The 17,698-nt window shown below is 43.5% G+C and overlaps 1 protein-coding gene and 1 long non-coding RNA gene across 13 annotated transcripts in view; one reads left to right on the forward strand and one right to left on the reverse strand.

Moving 5' to 3' along the window:
• LOC310698353 overlaps positions 1-12,359 on the reverse strand; it is a 44,034-nt gene extending 31,675 nt beyond the window's left edge. The window contains exon 1 of the long non-coding RNA XR_014521437.1: positions 12,094-12,359. This is a non-coding gene — a long non-coding RNA (uncharacterized lncRNA). The remainder of the gene's footprint in view (positions 1-12,093) is intronic.
• The window catches only part of LOC310698169 (rho GTPase-activating protein 20-like), a 96,143-nt gene that overhangs the window by 45,953 nt on the left and 32,492 nt on the right, over positions 1-17,698 (forward strand). For 9 of the 12 annotated variants that reach the window (XM_083484991.1, XM_083484985.1, XM_083484992.1 and 6 more), the window contains one exon: positions 14,638-14,720. In XM_083484991.1, the coding sequence (XP_083341117.1) occupies positions 14,638-14,720 (83 nt within the window). Of the gene's footprint in view, positions 1-10,350; positions 10,483-12,737; positions 13,122-14,637; positions 14,721-17,698 lie in introns of those variants that run through there. The other 3 variants (XM_083484982.1, XM_083484983.1, XM_083484980.1) reach the window with 2 other exon arrangements.

Raw genomic sequence — 17,698 nt, forward strand, 5'->3', positions numbered from 1 at the left:
AAGATGCTCTCTCAGGATGAGGGGGTGGGGAAATAGTAAAAATATCAAGTGAAGGCGCATTAGTCCAAATATTTACAACCAATCTCCTTAGCTTTAAGTTCACATTAAGCCAGGGCTCCTGCCTTTCCCAGGCGGTACAGCCTCCTCCTGCTGTCCTTTCCTTACTGATGCCCTTTAAAGTGTGGGATAACCAGCCTCATGTAACCAAGAAGCATAAATTAATTAAAGCATAAAGGGGTTAAAACCATAGAGCAAACTGTACTGCCGGGCTTAGCTAGATTATCTAGCTTGGGAGGGACTAGAATCAATTATTTGGTCCCCTAAGGCTATCTAATGAACTCAGTGTGTGCAGAAGCCAAGTTGCTTGCTCCAACTTAGTCGCATGGCTCTCACAAGTAACTCTTATACCAGTAACTTAGGAACTTTCACCACTTTGAAACTAAGCCGAATTTTCCTGCCTCTGCAACTTTCTGGAGCATATGAATCTGAACTTTGAATAGTTTGCAAGCTAGCCATTTTTAATTTACCAAACGTCTGGCCTTTTTCTATGCCAGGGGAAAAGGGAAATTTTGGTACTCACAAAGGTATATTTTAGTCTATATGTATTTGCATGCTTTTGCTGCATATTTTGTGATTTTAAATTTCTGCTGGGGCTCTCTCACCTAAGAGTACTTGCCCCAAACTTGGATCTTGGCACCCAGGAATTACCTTTTACATTTGGCTTCTTGCCAGAATGTTTTGTGTACTGCCACAATTTTCTAAGTAATCGTCAGCAGTCTCCTTTTACCGTAGTGTGCATTCATAGAATCATAGGATTGTAGGGTCATCTAGTACAACCCCCCACAATGCAGAAATCACAACTAAATAATCAATGACAGATGGCCATCCAAACTCTACTTAAAAGCCAGCAATGAAGGAGAGTCCACCACCTTCCCAGGGAGTCTTTTCCATTGTCAAACAGCTTTTACTATCAGAAGGTTCTTCCTGATGTTTGGTTTGAAGCTCCTTTCTTGTCATTTGGATCCATCGGTTTGGGTCTTTCCTTCAGGAGCAGCAGAAAACAAGCTTCCTCCATTTTCCATTGTTCAACCCATCAGATACAGTGGTACCTTGGTTCTTGAACTCAATCTGTTCCGGGAATCCATTTGACTCCTGAAACCGTTCGAAAACCAAGGTGCGGATTCTGATTGGCTGCAGGAGTTTCCTGCACTCAAGCGGAAGCCGCGTCAGACGTTCGGCTTTCGAAAAACGTTTGCAAACCTTAACACTTCCGGCTTTGCGTCATTTAGGAGCCGATTTGTTTGACATCTAAGCCGTTTGGGAACCAAGGTACCACTGTATTTGAAGGTGATTCTCACGTTATTTTACCACTGTCAAGTCTGCCACCCCCTCTCACAAGGAGGCATTAATCACCCCTCTGGCCCAGCCAGCTGTCCACTCCCTCCTAGTTTTTATCAGCCAAGAGGGGCAAGTGTACAGAGCACCTCGTCATCCTGACCGATCCAAGCACCTTGTCCATATCCTCAAACCTTACTAACTGAAGCTCAGCCAACACAACAGGAATAGACAGTACACTGGACACCCCTTGAGATTCATCTTCTGGAATGGAATAGAATAGAATAGAATAGAATAGAATAGAATAGAATAGAATAGAATAGAATAGAATAGAATAGAATAGAATAGAAATTCAATGGCTATAATATAGCTATATCAGAGGGCAGATCCACCCCATAAATTTAAAGCACATGAGAATGATGGATAATATAGTTTGTTAAGGGTGCTGGAAATTGTAGTTTTTTGAAAGGGGAAAGCACATTTTTCAAAAGCCACCAGAATCCACAGTAGCAAATGAGACCTCTAGTATTTCTGTGACTTTGGGCAGCTTGGAGTCCCGGATCCATATTTACACTAAGTGATTGACCCTGGAAGGGTATGATGTGGAAATGAGGGAGCAGGAGCAGGAAGCAGCTGTTGGTGTTTGGAAATAAGTTATATGAACCTCATTTTGTGGACAGCTTCCCCCTCTCCCAATTGGCCTCCCAAGGTTTTATCTGTTCTCCGTAAAAAAATAAATCATTTCCTTGCATGGGGTTGCAGTGACCTGCTGCACACTGATAGAAAACAAGAACACAACCCCACAATGCAATGCTGTGGGCATGTTTTTGAGAAGGGAGATTATCTGATAGCTTAGCTATAAATTACATTGGCGGGGGGGGCACCCAATAACTTGATGACACTTTAAAAATAACATAGATTCCATGAAAGCTTCTGCCTTAATAAATTAGTTGGTCTTTAAAGGCGTCAGGAGATTTGGGTCTCATCCCCTACCTGTGCCCCCTACCTGCACACAACCAACCTACACATGGAAACATATGAAACAAAAATCTGGGAACTCTTTTATAACAGGGGAAGCCACTTTGGCAGAGGGCAGCTGGAATCAGGAGGAAGCTGTGCTTTTCCTGCACTGACGCCACATTCACACTATACCTTTAAAGTACTTTGATGCCACTTCAAATAGTCATCATGGCTTCCCCCTGAGAATCCTGGGAGTTGCAGCTTGTTAAGGGTGCTGAGAGGTATTAGGAGACCCTTTATTCCCATCACAGAGTAACAATTCCCAGTGTCCCCTGTTGGGAAGGATTGAATTGCACTCTAGTAATTGTAGATCTGAAAGGAGATGGGGGGTGGGGTTCCTCCTAGCAACTCTCAGCACCCTTTGCAAGCTGCAGCTCCCAGAATACTTTGGGGGAAGCCATGACGGTTTAAAGTGGTATCATAGTGCCTTAAATTGTAATATGTTTTATTTTATTTCCCCAAAACAAGAGCACAGAAGGTCATCAGAGAGATGCCTACACAATAATGGTAAATAGAGTTCTACATAAGTATATTAAACTAATATGTAATTTAGGAGAGCCGTATTTCTTTCCTAAACCATATTTAAATAGTTGCTTTTAATGCTGTAAGCCACCCTGGGACCTTAGCGTAAAGGGCAAATAATAATAATAATAATAATAATAATAATAATAATAATAATAATAATAATAATACAGTGGTACCTCAGGTTACATACGCTTCAGGTTACATACGCTTCAGGTTACAGACTCCGCTAACCCAGAAATATTACCTCAGGTTAAGAACTTTGCTTCAGGATGAGAACAGAAATCGTGCTCCGGCAGCGCGGCAGCAACAGGAGGCCCCATTAGCTAAAGTGATGCTTCAGCTTAAGTACAGTTTCAGGTTAAGTACGGACCTCCGGAACGAATTAAGTACTTAACCCGAGGTACCACTGTAATAACAATGGTGTGAATGCGGCCTGAGTGTCCCTCTCCTTCTGTATGCTTCTGAGCATATTTTTCTCATTTTGTGTTTTTTAAAAAACCACTGCAGTCCCTGTTGCTCTTTGTATAAACATGACCACTGCTGCTGCCAGATAATTTTGACTGTGGAAAAGGTGATTTTTAAAAAATGCTCTGGATCATTAGGAAAGAGTCTGAAACTTTAACTGCCCATGTCACAATGCCCTTATGCGCATCTGTGATGCAATCAAATGCGGAATGCTGCGCACAGTTCTGTTTACTTCACTACAAAAAGCTGGAGAAAGTGGAGAAAAAGTCACCCAAAGCCATTGGCTGACTTGTGTGGTGGCACATCCGCCGCCATAGCTAGTAGGAGCAGGGATGAGCCTGTGCAATGGTACTGGGTCTGGGGATGGGAGGAGTGGAGAGCCCCTCTAACAGAGCTGGCTGCCATCCTGCTTGGCTTTCCTGCATTGGCAGCAGCTATTTCAGATTAGCAGGGGTCTCACCTGGGTCCGCATAAGAACATAAGAAGAGTTTGCTGGATCAGGCCAATGGCCTACCAAGACAGCATCTGGTTCTCACAGTGGCTAACCAGATACCTGTGGAGAGCCCAAAAGCAGAATCTGAGCACAAGAGCCCACTACCCCCAGTGATTTCCGGCAACTGTTATTCAGAAGCTTTGCAGCATAGCCATCATGGCCGGGAGCCATTAAAAGCCTTCTCCATGAAATTGCTTAATCCTCTTTTAAAGCCTTCTAGGTCAGTGGCTATCACTGCCTCATATGGGAGTAAGTTCCATACTTTAATAATGCTCTGTGTGGAGAAGTGCTTTCTTCATCCCAAATCATCCAATGTTCATCTTCATTGGCTGTATGCAATTTCAAGTGCTATGGACTAGGAGAAAAACTTTTCTTTCTCCACATTTTCCATAAAATTACCTTGCATAATTTTATAATTTTGTGTTTTTATTTTGAATCTGTGGACAAAGCGCGGTATACAAATTTAATAAACAGAAATATCATGTCACCTCTTATTTGCCTTCTCTCTAAGTTAAAGGGTCCCAAACTCTGCAACTTTTCTTCATAGGAGCATTGCCTTTGATCAGGGGTCAGCAATCTTTTTCAGCCGTGGGCCGGTCCACCGTCCCTCAGACCATGTGGTGGGCTGGACTATATTTTGAAAAAAATATATGAACAAATTCCTATGCCCCACAAATAACCCAGAGATGCATTTTAAATAAAAGGACATGTAAAAACTCATGTAAAAACACGCTGATTCCCGGACCATCCACAGACCAGACTGAGACGGCAATTAGGCTGCATCCGGCCCCTGGGCCTTAGGTTGCCTCCCCTCCCCTTGATCATTTTGATTGATATTTTTCCAGCTCTACAATATCCTTTTTGAGGTGAGACAACCAGAACTCTTCACGGTCTCTCAAATGCATTTATACCATAATTTATAATTCCCGCTGGATGCTGCAGGAGGCATGTGGGGCTAAACGTCAGACAGACTTTAGGCCACAACTCTTGTAGTCAACAGATCCTGTGCCGGTCCCACTTATTCTTCTTAGTCAATTTTCACACGTACACATCTCTTGGTTTGTTACTGGTTTGCACTCTCACCTGCCCCAATGGGGGCCTCCAGGGCAAATGCCTTTCAAGGAAAAGTTATAATATTTGGAATTATTCAGTTCAGAAAAATCCTGAGGATGGGGAGACATGATAGAGATATGCATGGAGAAAATGGATAGGGAAAGGTTCTCTCTCTCTCTCTTATATAATATGGAACTTCCTAGTGATGACTACCAACTCAGATGGCTTTAAATGAAGATTAGACAAGATCTTGGAGGATAACGCTATCAGTAGCCAATAGCCATGATGGCTATATTGCCTCCAATATGCATCAGCATACCAGTTACTGTTGACCCTGAATGAGAGAGTACCATTGCACTCATGACTTGCTTGTGGGCTTCCCAGAGGCATCTGGTTGGCAACTGTGAAAACTAAATTCTAGATAAGATGGACCTTTGATTCAATCCAGTTTATGCTCCTGCAAGCTATTTTAAATTGTAGTTGCCATTGACTAGACCAGGAACCTTTTATATGCAGGATCTGCTCTGCCATCAAGCATTGCTTGCTTCTCTAAGAGTTCCTGTACTAACCAAGAATGTGCTAATGAAGTCCAGGCTTTCTGCACAAGTTTTCTTGCTTGACGTCTGTTCTGTCCCTTTTAATGTCAGAAGGAAAGCGTTCGCTGTACTGAGCAGGGCAGGTGTGTTGGGGTGTTCTTGTGCTCTGTCTTAAGTTAATTGTCTGGATAATAACACAGGAGACCATGCCAAGATCACAGCTCGGAAGGAATCCTGGCCCATTTCAGCAGGCCACATTGATAGCAGCAGGCCATACATGGGTTTGGAATGAGACTATTAGACTCTCAAGTTTCCCCCTTGCCAAGAAACACAAGGCAGGAATTGGCAGCTTTAGGATGAGTAATGCACAAACACGGTGTGGCGTGTTGCAAGTTTTCAAGCACTTTCAAAGTGTGTTTGAGTAAATGTGGATCTGTCACCATGGCCACGGAGCAAATCGAGCGGGAGAGTGAGCTGGGTCTCTGCGAGAAGCCCCAGGAATGTGCACTGGGAGAGCAGAGCAATCACTCCTGCCCCTGTTCAGGGGTGGGAGTTGTGATGAAATGAGGGGGAATTGATGCACATTGCAGAACCTGTAAGGTTTGCTTGACCCGGTCACCTGCCAGAGGGACAGAACATTTTTAGGAGACAAAGACAAATGCTTTCCAGGTGGACAGCAGACTTTCTAGGTCATGTTCCACACTAGCAGCAGTATTTCAGATCTCATTTATTATGGTGATGATTTATGGCATGAGACAGGACCTCCCCACGGTGCCAGTAAAGAGCCAGAATGGATGCTCTGCAAATATAGCCCAAATAGGCGAGGACAGGATGGGAGCCCAGTGCTGCTCTGCAGCAATCACTGGGGCGTCGTTTATAGTTAAGCACTAGAGCGGGAATCCAAAGCCTGGGCAGAAAATGAAATGCATACATAACTAGAACCTAAGTGCATACTTTGCATGAAAACCCCCAACCTGCCTGAAGGTAGAAAACATTATGGGTTGGGAGCGTTAGTCTGCATGATGTTCGGAGTTCCTTCCAGTTCTTAGGTGCAGTACCCAGTGCGGGTCAGAATCATATGGAGGAGATTGCAAACCATTGGGACATCCTACTGGAGACCCTTAGCCAATTAGGGAGGGAGGAGAAAGGTAGTGAGGATGGAAAAAGGAAGAAATAGGCAGTTCTTGTTTAAACCTGAAACACCACCTGACAGAAAATTAATATTGTTCCTTTAATAGTGAAACCTTCAAGCTTTATCCCTCATTGCGTGTTTGTTTATAAAAAATACCAGGACAGACTTTGCTTGTGTGCTCAAGACATCGATTCCATAGATCATATTTTGTTACATTGTGTGAAGTATGAGCAGGCCAGGGCTGAACTGATACTACCCTTGCTGGTGCCTTTCCCTAGAAAGTCAGAGGCTCACTATGTCAGGTTCCTACTGGAAGACCAGACAAAAGCTAGAACGTTGGCAGTGGCAAAGTTTTTATCGGTGGTTGCAAGAACAAACGAGCCCTATACTCCAAACAAAGTGCTTGATTAACCTGGAGGTAGGCTGTATGAACTCTGTATTAATTTGTAATATTTTGTTGGGTCTCTGGACCGTAATAAAGATTGATGATAAAAAATATTTTTTTTCCATTCTCCTTCAGCTTCAATTTGTACCTAGTTCAGGGAATAAGATATCAGGAGTCTTTGTTGTTGATCTGCGTATGTCATATAGATAATCCTTGAATTCTCAGGTATCAGAGGGAGGGAGTAACCAAGGTTAAAAAACATCAGATTGGGTCATGTTGCCCAGCTTCCATCTTAGAATAATAGAATTGTAGAATTGGAAGGGATCCCAAGGGTCATCTAGTCCAACCCCCCTGCAATGTAGGAGTCACAGCTAAACTCACTGAGGGAGTTTGTCACAGAAGAAATGCCTGGTTTCCCACTGAAATCAAAAGAACAAGCCTTTGCTGTGTCCTGAACTCCCATTGACTGCATGGGAGTCTCTCTGCTCTTTGAATGGTGGCCTCCTCCTCCAGATTTCATTAAAGATAAACTTTTAGGTTTTTTCCTGCTACATATTTTGGCACTTAATAGTTTTTACTGTTTTTTGTGACTTAATATTGATTGGATTTTTTTAAAAAAAAAACTAAATCTGGAAATGCACTTCATGAGTCCATTGTGTTATGTTATTAATTTCAGTATTTATATACCACTTTTCATCAGAAATTATTAGAAAATGGGAAAACATCTGTGATGTTATGAGTTTGTGGGTGAGGGGGTCAGTCCCTTCCAATTCTCTAGGTCCTATACCTAGTATGGGTTATAATTTAACAGATGAGGTTGTTGCAGTAAGTCAGACTGTTTTCTTTTTAAGACCATGACCTTAGCTGGCCACTTAAGTGTCCTAATCAACCCCAAAAATGAGCTGGATTGCAAGAGCTGCAACCTGCTGATGCGGCCCTCCATGCTAATGGATGGGCCTTTCCTCCACTCCTTCACTTACCATAGCTGTTAAGTAGAACAAGAGCCAGTGTGGTGTGTGAGAGATGAGCTGGGAGCCAGAGACACAGAGACCTGCTTACTCTGTGCTGAATCCATAGCTGCAACCAATGGAGAAACAAGATCTGTTGGGATGTTAATGCTCTGAGCCCCTCCATGTTAGGCTCAGATTGTATATGTGTGTAAAAGGATGCGGGTGGAGGTGTGGCCAAACCACTAAGCATCTTGGGCTTGCTGATCAGAAGGTTGGCGGTTCAAATCTGCATAACGGAGTGAGCTCCAGTTACTCTGTCCCATCTCCTGCCTACCTAGCTGTTCGAAAGCATGCCAGTGCAAGTAGATAAATAGGTACCGCTGTAGCGGAAAGGTAAACAGCATTTCTGTGCGCTCTGGTTTCCTTCACAGTGTTCTGTTACACTAGAAGCGATTTAATCATGCTGGCCACATGACCCAGAAAGCTGTCTGTGGACAAACACCAGCTCCCTAGGCCTGAAAGTGAGATGAAAGCACCGCAACCCCATAGTCGCCTTTGACTGGACTTAACCATCCAGGGGTCCTTTACCTATACCTATATGTGTGTAAATAAAACACACCACAGTCTTTAGGTGGTGTGTAACAGTCCGTAGAGTGGCAGATGGTAGAATGCTATACATATTTTCTCTGGGAAGACTGCTGGAGTAAGAATATGCTATTTACATGCTTATGGTCTAGTTGCACCCCTCCCAATTCTATTTCCTGGGAACTCTTTTAAAAAAGTAGTCCTGTGGCCCTGACCTGGTCTTAATCTTGCCTCACTGAATGGCCTGAGCTAGAACAGAGTTGGCTTGTTTTGCCTGTGCTATAATCCTCCTGCTCCTGGTGGAATGATGTCATGCAAAACAAGAGGATTTTTTTATTTTTATTTTTTTGCAGAGAGTTGTATTTCATGGGAAGGGCATGAAAGGAGTCAGAAGAGTTTCCTCACATAGCCTGTAGTGCTTTTAAAACAGGATCCATGTGCAGTTTGGTTGTTATCAAATGCATATGCTGAGAAACTCCTTTCTATGATCCACCATTGAGAGGATCGCCTGTCCCCATATGAACCAACTCAGACCTTGTGATAATCATCTGAGGCCCTTCTTCATGTGCCTCCTCCACCAGAGGTCTGAAGAGTGGCAACACAAGAACGGACCTTTTCTGTGGTGGAATGCTCTCCCCAAGGCCGCTTGCCTGGTGCCTTCATTACATATATTTAGGTGCCAGGCAGAAGCTTTCCTCTATAATTAGGCCTTTGGCTAATTAAACAATCAATGTTCTTTTAAGCTATCTGTGTGTGGTGGGATGGGGGGTAATTTTTGTTATTGTGGTATGTATTTTTGTGTTTTTATATTGTAAACTGCCCTGTGATCCTTGGACGAAGGGCATGCTTCTGCTCTAAAGTAATTATAAGATTGCAGTGGGAATCACTATCATATGCCACAGTCTGGTTCTCAAAAGGATGATGGGATAAATGACCCGTTAATAAATAAACTGCTTGCTAAAGTTCACACTGATCCTTTTTTCATTAAATAAAGAAATCAGATTTGTCTGGCTTGATCTACCTTTTGGCAAAGCTCCAGCATCCCATTTGTTTGTTTTTCTTCCAGCTCTTGGATTGTTCTCCCCTGCCGCCGCGCCCCCCCCCTCCATTTAAAGTTTATTCTGTGGGTTTTCGTGCTACTGAAGGCAGAAGAACATTGTTCTGAATTCCTGATTGTTAACCATTTAATTTAATTTTCTTTTTCGTTTTTGTAAGCTGAAAACAGGACCCAAAAGCACCAGGCCAGAGGTGGAATAAGACCATTGAATTAGGACCTCTGTTATATGTTACCTGAATAGACTAGAGCAGCTTTTGCCAAGTTGATGGTATAAGAAAATTTGGGGTTTGGCTTTTACAGACCAACTCTCCCTTTAAAGGACCCTGTATCTCCTAAGTTCACTATCAATCAGAGAAGAATGAGTGAGGGCAGGAACAAGTTGAAGAAAGTAAGGCAGATCTTCATTTTCTGTTGCAGCAGAGTTCCCCCTCCCCCTTGCAAGGAGGTGAGGAACCAGAACAAAAATGTTTAACAACTTTTAAAGACTTTAGAAATTGCCCAACCCCACTGCTTGTAAGCATCAAACAAGCATCACAGAAAGAGGTAATCTACAACAGAAATTTGAGAGTATGACTTGTCTCCTGACTGTCAAGATACCTGATAATGCTTGATGATTGCCTTTTCCTGGCCAGTCTGGCCCATTATTTTGAAATGGCAAATACCTTAGTTCTTGAATCCATTGCCACAAACCTACCTTTATTCATACACAGAAGATGCTCTTTTGACAGGCCTGCTCTGCTTTTAGCAGATACTTGCCAGCCAGGTTTTTGCAGAGTGGGTAGCCCATTAATGTGAGAAATCTATCTATTTACAGGATTTGCAGGTTTTTGAAGGATATTGTGAAAGGTTTTTCCAAGATACTCCTTTCTGCTTCAGAGAAAATCGCTCTGTGAACTCAAATGAAGTGTCCTCCCCCCAGAGGGGTAGGAAGGTCAGGTGGTACTCGGTGCGGAAAATTTCTTGTCACTCCCCCATTGAATTGGGGGGGGGGCCTGCAAAAATGGTTTAACATTTCTTATTTTCTTACAAAGGAATGTGGATTCTGGGCCTCTGATAACAAGTAGGTGACTATGGACAGATACTTAAATCTACAGGATGGATTGTGTTTTGGCTTGTGTTATTTTATTTATATTTATTGTTTCTTTATTTAATAAAATTTATCTTAAAAAACCTGCAAAGTGGTTTACCAAAACAAAAAACCACCACAGCTGTAAAATCAAGAAAAATTAACAATCCTACTTTAAAACATACAAGAGCTAACATATTAAGATTAAAATTACTTCAACTTCCTAAGCATCTAGGTATGCTTGCCTGAAGAAGAATGCTTTTAGCAGGTGCCCGAAAAGAGTCTAGCAAAGGCACGTGCTTTGTTGCAATAGGCGGGGAGTTCCAAAGTGCAGGTGCTGTCACAGTAAACAATGCAGTACAGGTATTTATGTGGAACCTGTAGTAGTGCTTGAAACTACTTAAGGGGAGCTTTTATTTATTGTGATTTCACCATGCTCTGTATTATCTGAAAAGGAAAACATTTATTTAAAAAACAGGACTGCACAGCAGCAATCTAGTCTCAGCATGATCAGTGGGACTTATTCCCAAGCCGACGGTGCATAAGATGGGCTGCAATCCTAAGCACCCCTTGCATCCAACTTGTACCTAAAACTCTGCACAAGCCTGCACCAGAGAAGTGTAGAGTTGGAAGGGACCGCTGAGGGTCATCTAGCGAAACCCCTGAGGCAATGCAGAAATCTCAACTAGGCCATCCCTGACCAATGGCCACCCATCTTCTGTTTTTTCCCTCAGCCAAGACAACAACAGAGACTGGAGGTGGGGGGGAAAGATAAATTTTGACAATGGGGCAGATTTGTCAGGCATGCGCAGGAACAGCTTGAAGACTTTACACAGAGAGGAACCCCACACGGGTTTCCCCGCATGTAACGTAACAGGCTGGGAGCCAGCTCAGATAAGGAGAAAGACATTGGGGGACGGGAGGACAAAAGAGTACCAAAGTCTGCTCTTTGGGATGGTGGCACTAGGGCTCTGGGACCACCCTCCTCAAAATATTTGCTTGTCTTCAATGTATTGTTATCACTGTTGTTCTATAGTACAGATCCTTTTAAAATTAAACACTTTCTCTAAAATTAAAACGGCAGACGTAATCAGTAGCATAGATATCAAAGGAAAGGCAAGAGAATAGTCCCTAATAAATACAAGGAAGACACAGATACACAAGCACACAGAAATAAATAATCCAGCCTTGGGGAGAGGGGTGGGAATGTACAGTTTGCTGTACTTAGCCTCGAGATGGCAGACTGAAAGGGCTTTAAAAATAAAAAATAAAAATCTTGTGTCTAGGAATATTTTTCTGCAAAAGCATCAGACTAGTTGTCAAAAGTGTGAACTTCATTAATAGACCCTATTTAAAGGAATTGTTCAATTAGCCACAGATTTGCTTTTGCTGATTTTCCCCATCTTCTTTTAATTACACAACTGCTTTTGGGGGGTGTTAGCTTCATGTAGGTAAGACTGGGGTATGTGGCTGAGAGGGTGGGGATCCTACCTTCATCCAGGGGAGGCTGAGGAAAAGGGGAGGCTGGCCTGCCGAGTGCCCAGGGCGGCGCTGAGCTGCTCCTCCTGGCACCACGTGCAGGCAAAATGAGGCGGCAGTGCTGCCATTGTCCCGTGCGCTCCACTTTTGGGGGCAGCAGATGCTTTTCAGATGGGGATTGGGGCCCAAAGGGGGTGTGCAGGCCAGGCAGCGGCCTTGGCAGGCTTCCCCAGCAGCCCAGAAAGTCAGCCTATGTGAAGAAAATGAGACCAGGCCAAGTAGAATTGGCCTTGCCTTGCCTTGCCTTTGCCCCGCCTCCAACCCAGCTGGCCAATCAGCTGCAGGTAGGGGGGTGGGGCCAAGGCAAGGCAAGGCCTACTCTATTCGGCCTAGTCTCATTTTCTTCACATAGGCCTATTTTCCAAGACCTGGAAAACCTAGCGGAGGGTAGGGCAGTAGGGCGGTTCATAAAAAACTTTATTGGAAAATGCCTGTTCCAAAGGTTTTATCTTACTAAACTAGGGGTTATATAGCTATATCTGAAATTTCATGCATATCAATTAATATCTTGACCCTGCTCCACTGAATTGAAATTTCAGCCTTCAGGACATAGGAAAACAGCCAAGTAAACAGCTATTTTCGTGGAGGAGGGTCAAGATATTAACTGATATGCATGAAATTTCATATATAGCTATATAATCCCTAGTGTAGTAAGATATGACCTTTGGAGCAGGCATTTTCAAAAAAAAGTTTTTTATGAACCGGCCTAGTAGGGCAGTAATTGTTCCTTGATAATTTGTTACCCCCCTCTATGATGGCACCTAGGGTGGCCCGCCCCCCTTCCTACGCCCCTGCTCCCCCCCGTTGCTTTTCTGTGGAGTGTGCGTCTGCTTTGTGTTCATCTTAGAATTTGCATAATACTGACACCCCCCAACTCCTAATATTTTGGACCGCAGCTTACATCAGCCCTAGGGAGCATGTGTCAATTCCCTATACCCAGCAGTTGATCCTTCTGCCAGATAAACTTGACTCTGGAAAAGGTAGGTTTTTTATGTCTTGAATTATTAGGAAAGCATCTGAAATTAACTGCCCATGTCACGATGTCCTTATGTGCATCTGTGATGCAACCAGACTTGAAATAATGTTCATAGGTCATGGAAACTCTCACCCATAATGATTGTGGGGCAGGAACATCTTCCCTGTAACTTACATGTGTGCTGAAAAGAGCTCTATTCTGAAATGTCAGGTGGCACAAGGGTAGGGGTGGCTGGGCCCAAGGTCCTGAAACTCTCTGGGCCAACCACCATTCCAGTTCATTTCCAGACTCATTGGGGGAAAGACTTTTCTAAAGACCAAATTGCACATGGCATTATTCACACTGTTAACTGTGGCATGATAATTATTGTTTGTTTGTTTTTGAAAATTAATGAGGGAGGGAGATTTAGACTACCGTGTGCAGAGGGAAGGCTTTAACCATTTACCCCATAATGTTCACAACTGGAATTAGGTCCACCACACTTGCTCTTTGCAACAGGAGAAAAGCTGTGCTATTTATTTTCCCCAAAGGTATAAATGACATGATATAAACACCCTATCTACGGCACAGCCACAACTATTGCTTAAATTGTATTTTGATTTTTTTGCATATTGATTAATTCCCCTGGGACTGTAAGCTTTTTCTTCTTGTTCCGCAGCTGCGCCTTGCAAAAATCCAATCTTAGCCACCGAATTTAAGGTTGGCAAAATCCCTCAGGTTGTCTGCGCTTCTAATAAGACCCAATTCAGTGGCTAAAATTTGATTATTTGCAAAGCACAGCCACAGAACATCGAGAAAAGGTCTTGTAATAGGGGGATTAATCAGTGCAAGATAGGGTCAAAATATGGGTCAAGCAAAGGTATGGATGAGCCCTTGAGCCTTTGAAAAGCAAGCAGAAGAAGAGAACGTTCTACGTGGCTGTGGATGCTTTTCTGCACATACACATACGTTTGCAGAAATAGGATGCTTCAGACACCAAGGCAACTCTTATCTAAAGTGTCACCACACATCTATATGGAAGTCCTTATTTAAGTTCCACAAACTGTCTGGATCAAGTTGACTTGGGGCAGGGCAAAGCTGTTGCACATGACTAGAGATGGATCAGGCCTCTGCATATGGGAAATTTGAACATAAGAAGAGCCCTGCTGGATCAGGTCAATGGCTCATCTAATCCAGCATCCTGTTCATCCAGGTGCCCCAAACTACAAGCAGGACCTGAACACAAGAGCACTCCCCAACACCCCATGGTTCCCTGCAACTTATTCAGAAGCATTACTGCCTCCAACCCTGGAGGCAGAGCATGACATCGTGGCTAGCAGCCATTGGCAGTTTTTATCTTCCACGACTATGCCCAATCTTTTTAAAGACCTTCAAGTTGGTAGCAACCACTTCCTCCTGTGGCAGTGAGTTCCATAGTTTAACATCCTTTTTGCTGCCAGCGTAGTTCAGCTTTAAGCATGTGGAAACTAGTGAATTGGTGGCATACTTACCTAATCTGCCTTTTCTTTTTTTCCTTACAGAAAATGAAGCCTCTTGGACAGCGGAAGCGCTCAACACCTGTTGCACTCAGCAAGGCACTCAGCATGTCTAAGCATCACTCCGGGTCAGCAACTTTCATTTGCAATCCCTCCTTAGTATGCGCACATGCTTGGGTTTTATTGCCTAGATCAGCCTTTGCCAAGCCTTAGCGTCATATGACCATACTGGGTAGAGCTGAGGGGAGTTGTCCAAAGCATATTGAGGGCACTAGATTGGCAGTGGCTGGCCTAGAGTGATGGGGACTGAAATTACCAATATTCTCCCAGTCCAAATGTCCAGCATTCTATTATCTTTTTTTAGCGGGGGGTGCCACTTGAAAGATTTATATACCCCCTGACATTTAAAAAAGAAACAAGCTTGAAAGTGGTTTACAAAGAGAACAAAACAATAAACATATTAAGAAAATCTGTTAAAAACAGCTATTCAAAACTTTTCAAAGAATAATTAAACTTACGGATAAGCTATAAACAGATCAAAGCACATTGATAGGTTTGCCTGAACAAAAATGTTTTTAACAGGTGCTTAAAAAAGAGTACAGTGAAGGTGATATAAACAGGCAGGGAGTTCCATAGGGTAGGTACTGCCACACGAAATGCTTGAGTTCTTACAAACGGTGTGATGTGGCACGTGAAACAGGATCCAGTGCTGCAGATCAAGTGTGTGTTAATGGGGTAAGGCAATCTGGCAGATAAACTCACCTCCAGTTGTAAAGGGCATTGTACTGTATACTACAAGTTCAAGCTGTTAAGGGCAACAGCTTGAGCTTGGCCCAGCAGCAGATTGGCAGCCAGCACAGACCATCTTCCTCTTGTCAGCAACTGTGCTGCAGCATTCTGCACTAACTTCAGCTTCCAGATCAAGTGCAGGGGAAGCCGCACACAGCAGTAATTCAGTACCAGTTCCTCAGGTCAAAGTGAACAAGAGGGCATAAATAGGTAGTGCAATCGCATAAGTAAACTGGTAAATTTTAGGCAGATCCAAGGCTACTGATCACATAGGAAAGTGAGGTCTAGATTGTGCCTACTGGCCTCACCTCCAAATCTCTGCAATTTCACCTAGATTTATTCACAGAGGCTGTGTGCCAGGGTTGCAGACCCTGTGGCTTTCCAGGTATACTGCAGCTCATTTTTTTTGTTTTTGTTTAAAAAATCTGTTACAGTCATTTGACCACGTGCAATCTTAAGGGCACTGGACATTTAACTGCTGATTAGTTTTTTCTCTGCCCCCACCCCATTAATTCACAGGAGTGAAAACAAAAGAGCCCTAGTTCCCATAGGGCCACTGTGGAGGTTGCCCTGACCTCCCCCATCCTTCCAGGTTTCCTCTTTCCTGCACCAAATTACATTCAATTTGGCTTAGCAAAGGCCGTTTTCTAGAAGAGACTTGTTGGCGATGCTGGACATTCCACAAAAGAAGCAGTGAGAGAGGAAACAAAAGTGCGTGGCTCTTCCTCTCCTGAAGGCAACTTCTAGGTCTCCCTGGAAAAGCGGAGGTGGGCATTTCCTCCGAGGGTGCAAAGTTCTCTTGATGTGGGTCAGGGTGTGCTTCTGTTCCCTTCAGATGATTCCTAGAAACATGAATCACTTCCTCTCTCTTGCTGCTTCTGTTGAAAAATCTAGAGTGGTCACCACAGTTTATTGCAAGGCTGTTCTAAGTATATGGAGAAATATTATCCATAACTTTCCCATTGCAAAACTGAATGAACGCTACCCGTCTCTTGATAAATCTGTCCTGCCAAATGCAGTGGTACCTCGGTTTATGAACTTAATCCGTTCCAGAAGTCCGTTCTTAAACCAAAGCCATTCTTAAACCGAGACACACTTTCCCTAATGAGGCCTCCCGCTGCCGGTATCCTTCCACCGTTCAGCTTCCGTTCTTAGACCGAGGTAAAGTTCGTTAACCGGAACACTACTTCTGGTTTTGCGGAGTTCTTATACTGAATAGTTCGTAAACAATTCTTAAGCCAAGGCTGCTTTGTGATCTTATTTTATAGGTCCATTTAGTCATTAATGTTATTTCCAAAATTTCAGAAGTAAGAAGCACAGATTTCTAGTGGATGGCAAATTTGTAAATTTATTCCAAACTTTGCTTTGCACAAAATGGAACACTAAACACCCCTACCCCTTCCCCGTATGTAACAGAATGGATGAGAAAATAATTTGGAAGGAACAACTATCATTGTTACTTGAGGCCTAGATGACCTTGTTGGCTTTCCTGGGTAGAAAACCTTCAAATCTGAAATCCAATCTACTTGGGCCTGCCTTAGAAGACAGTCCAGAAATTGCAGCTACCGCAAAATTCAGCAGCCCAGAGTGCTTATGGGAGTGGCAGACTAAGCATATCCATTGTAAAAAAAAAACCTTCACTGGTTGCCACTTGTTTTCCGGACCCAATTTGAAGGACTTATACTTATGTAAATCGAACCATCTGAAGGTTAGGGACTTCTCATGCATGTGAAGACTGGTTCCGGGTGGACTGAGTGTACGAAACTAATAGTGGGTCCAGTGGCCAAGAAGGCAGTTTCTGCATGTGCTGTAGAGGGAAGTGAGGGGCTGATGGGACTTGTCAACCTGGGAAGAGAGCCCATCTAGGAGAAGGAAAACTGATCCTAAACCTCCCCTGCGTTGAGGGTCATCTTCAGGAGAAGAAAAGGCTAAGGAAATCCCTACACAAATCCAGAATGGTGTCCATAAGACAGTTGGATGGCGCCTTGCATGCCTTCTTTCGGCGGGGGGGGGGGGCTAGCTAAGGTCCTGCCCCTCATTGCATGAGGGGCATTTGTGCCTGAGCCTTCTGGACTTTTCAAAAGAACAGCAAGCCCAAACGGCTGTCTCTTTAATAGGGAATAAGTTATCACAGAGTTTGGAGACTCCCTCACCCCCACCAGCAATGAGATGATGGATTCTAGAAGGCCATGCTCTCTGTCATTCCTGTTCCAAAGATGCCCTCACAAATAACATTTCCTGCCAGTTTATTTAATTGAAATAAATATTTTCTTTAAAGCCAAGATAAAAAAACTTTAATGATTTACACTTCGAACCA

Source organism: Podarcis liolepis (genome assembly GCF_965112155.1).
Source record: "Podarcis liolepis genome assembly, chromosome: Z".
NCBI classification, from domain to species: Eukaryota; Metazoa; Chordata; class Lepidosauria; order Squamata; family Lacertidae; genus Podarcis; species Podarcis liolepis.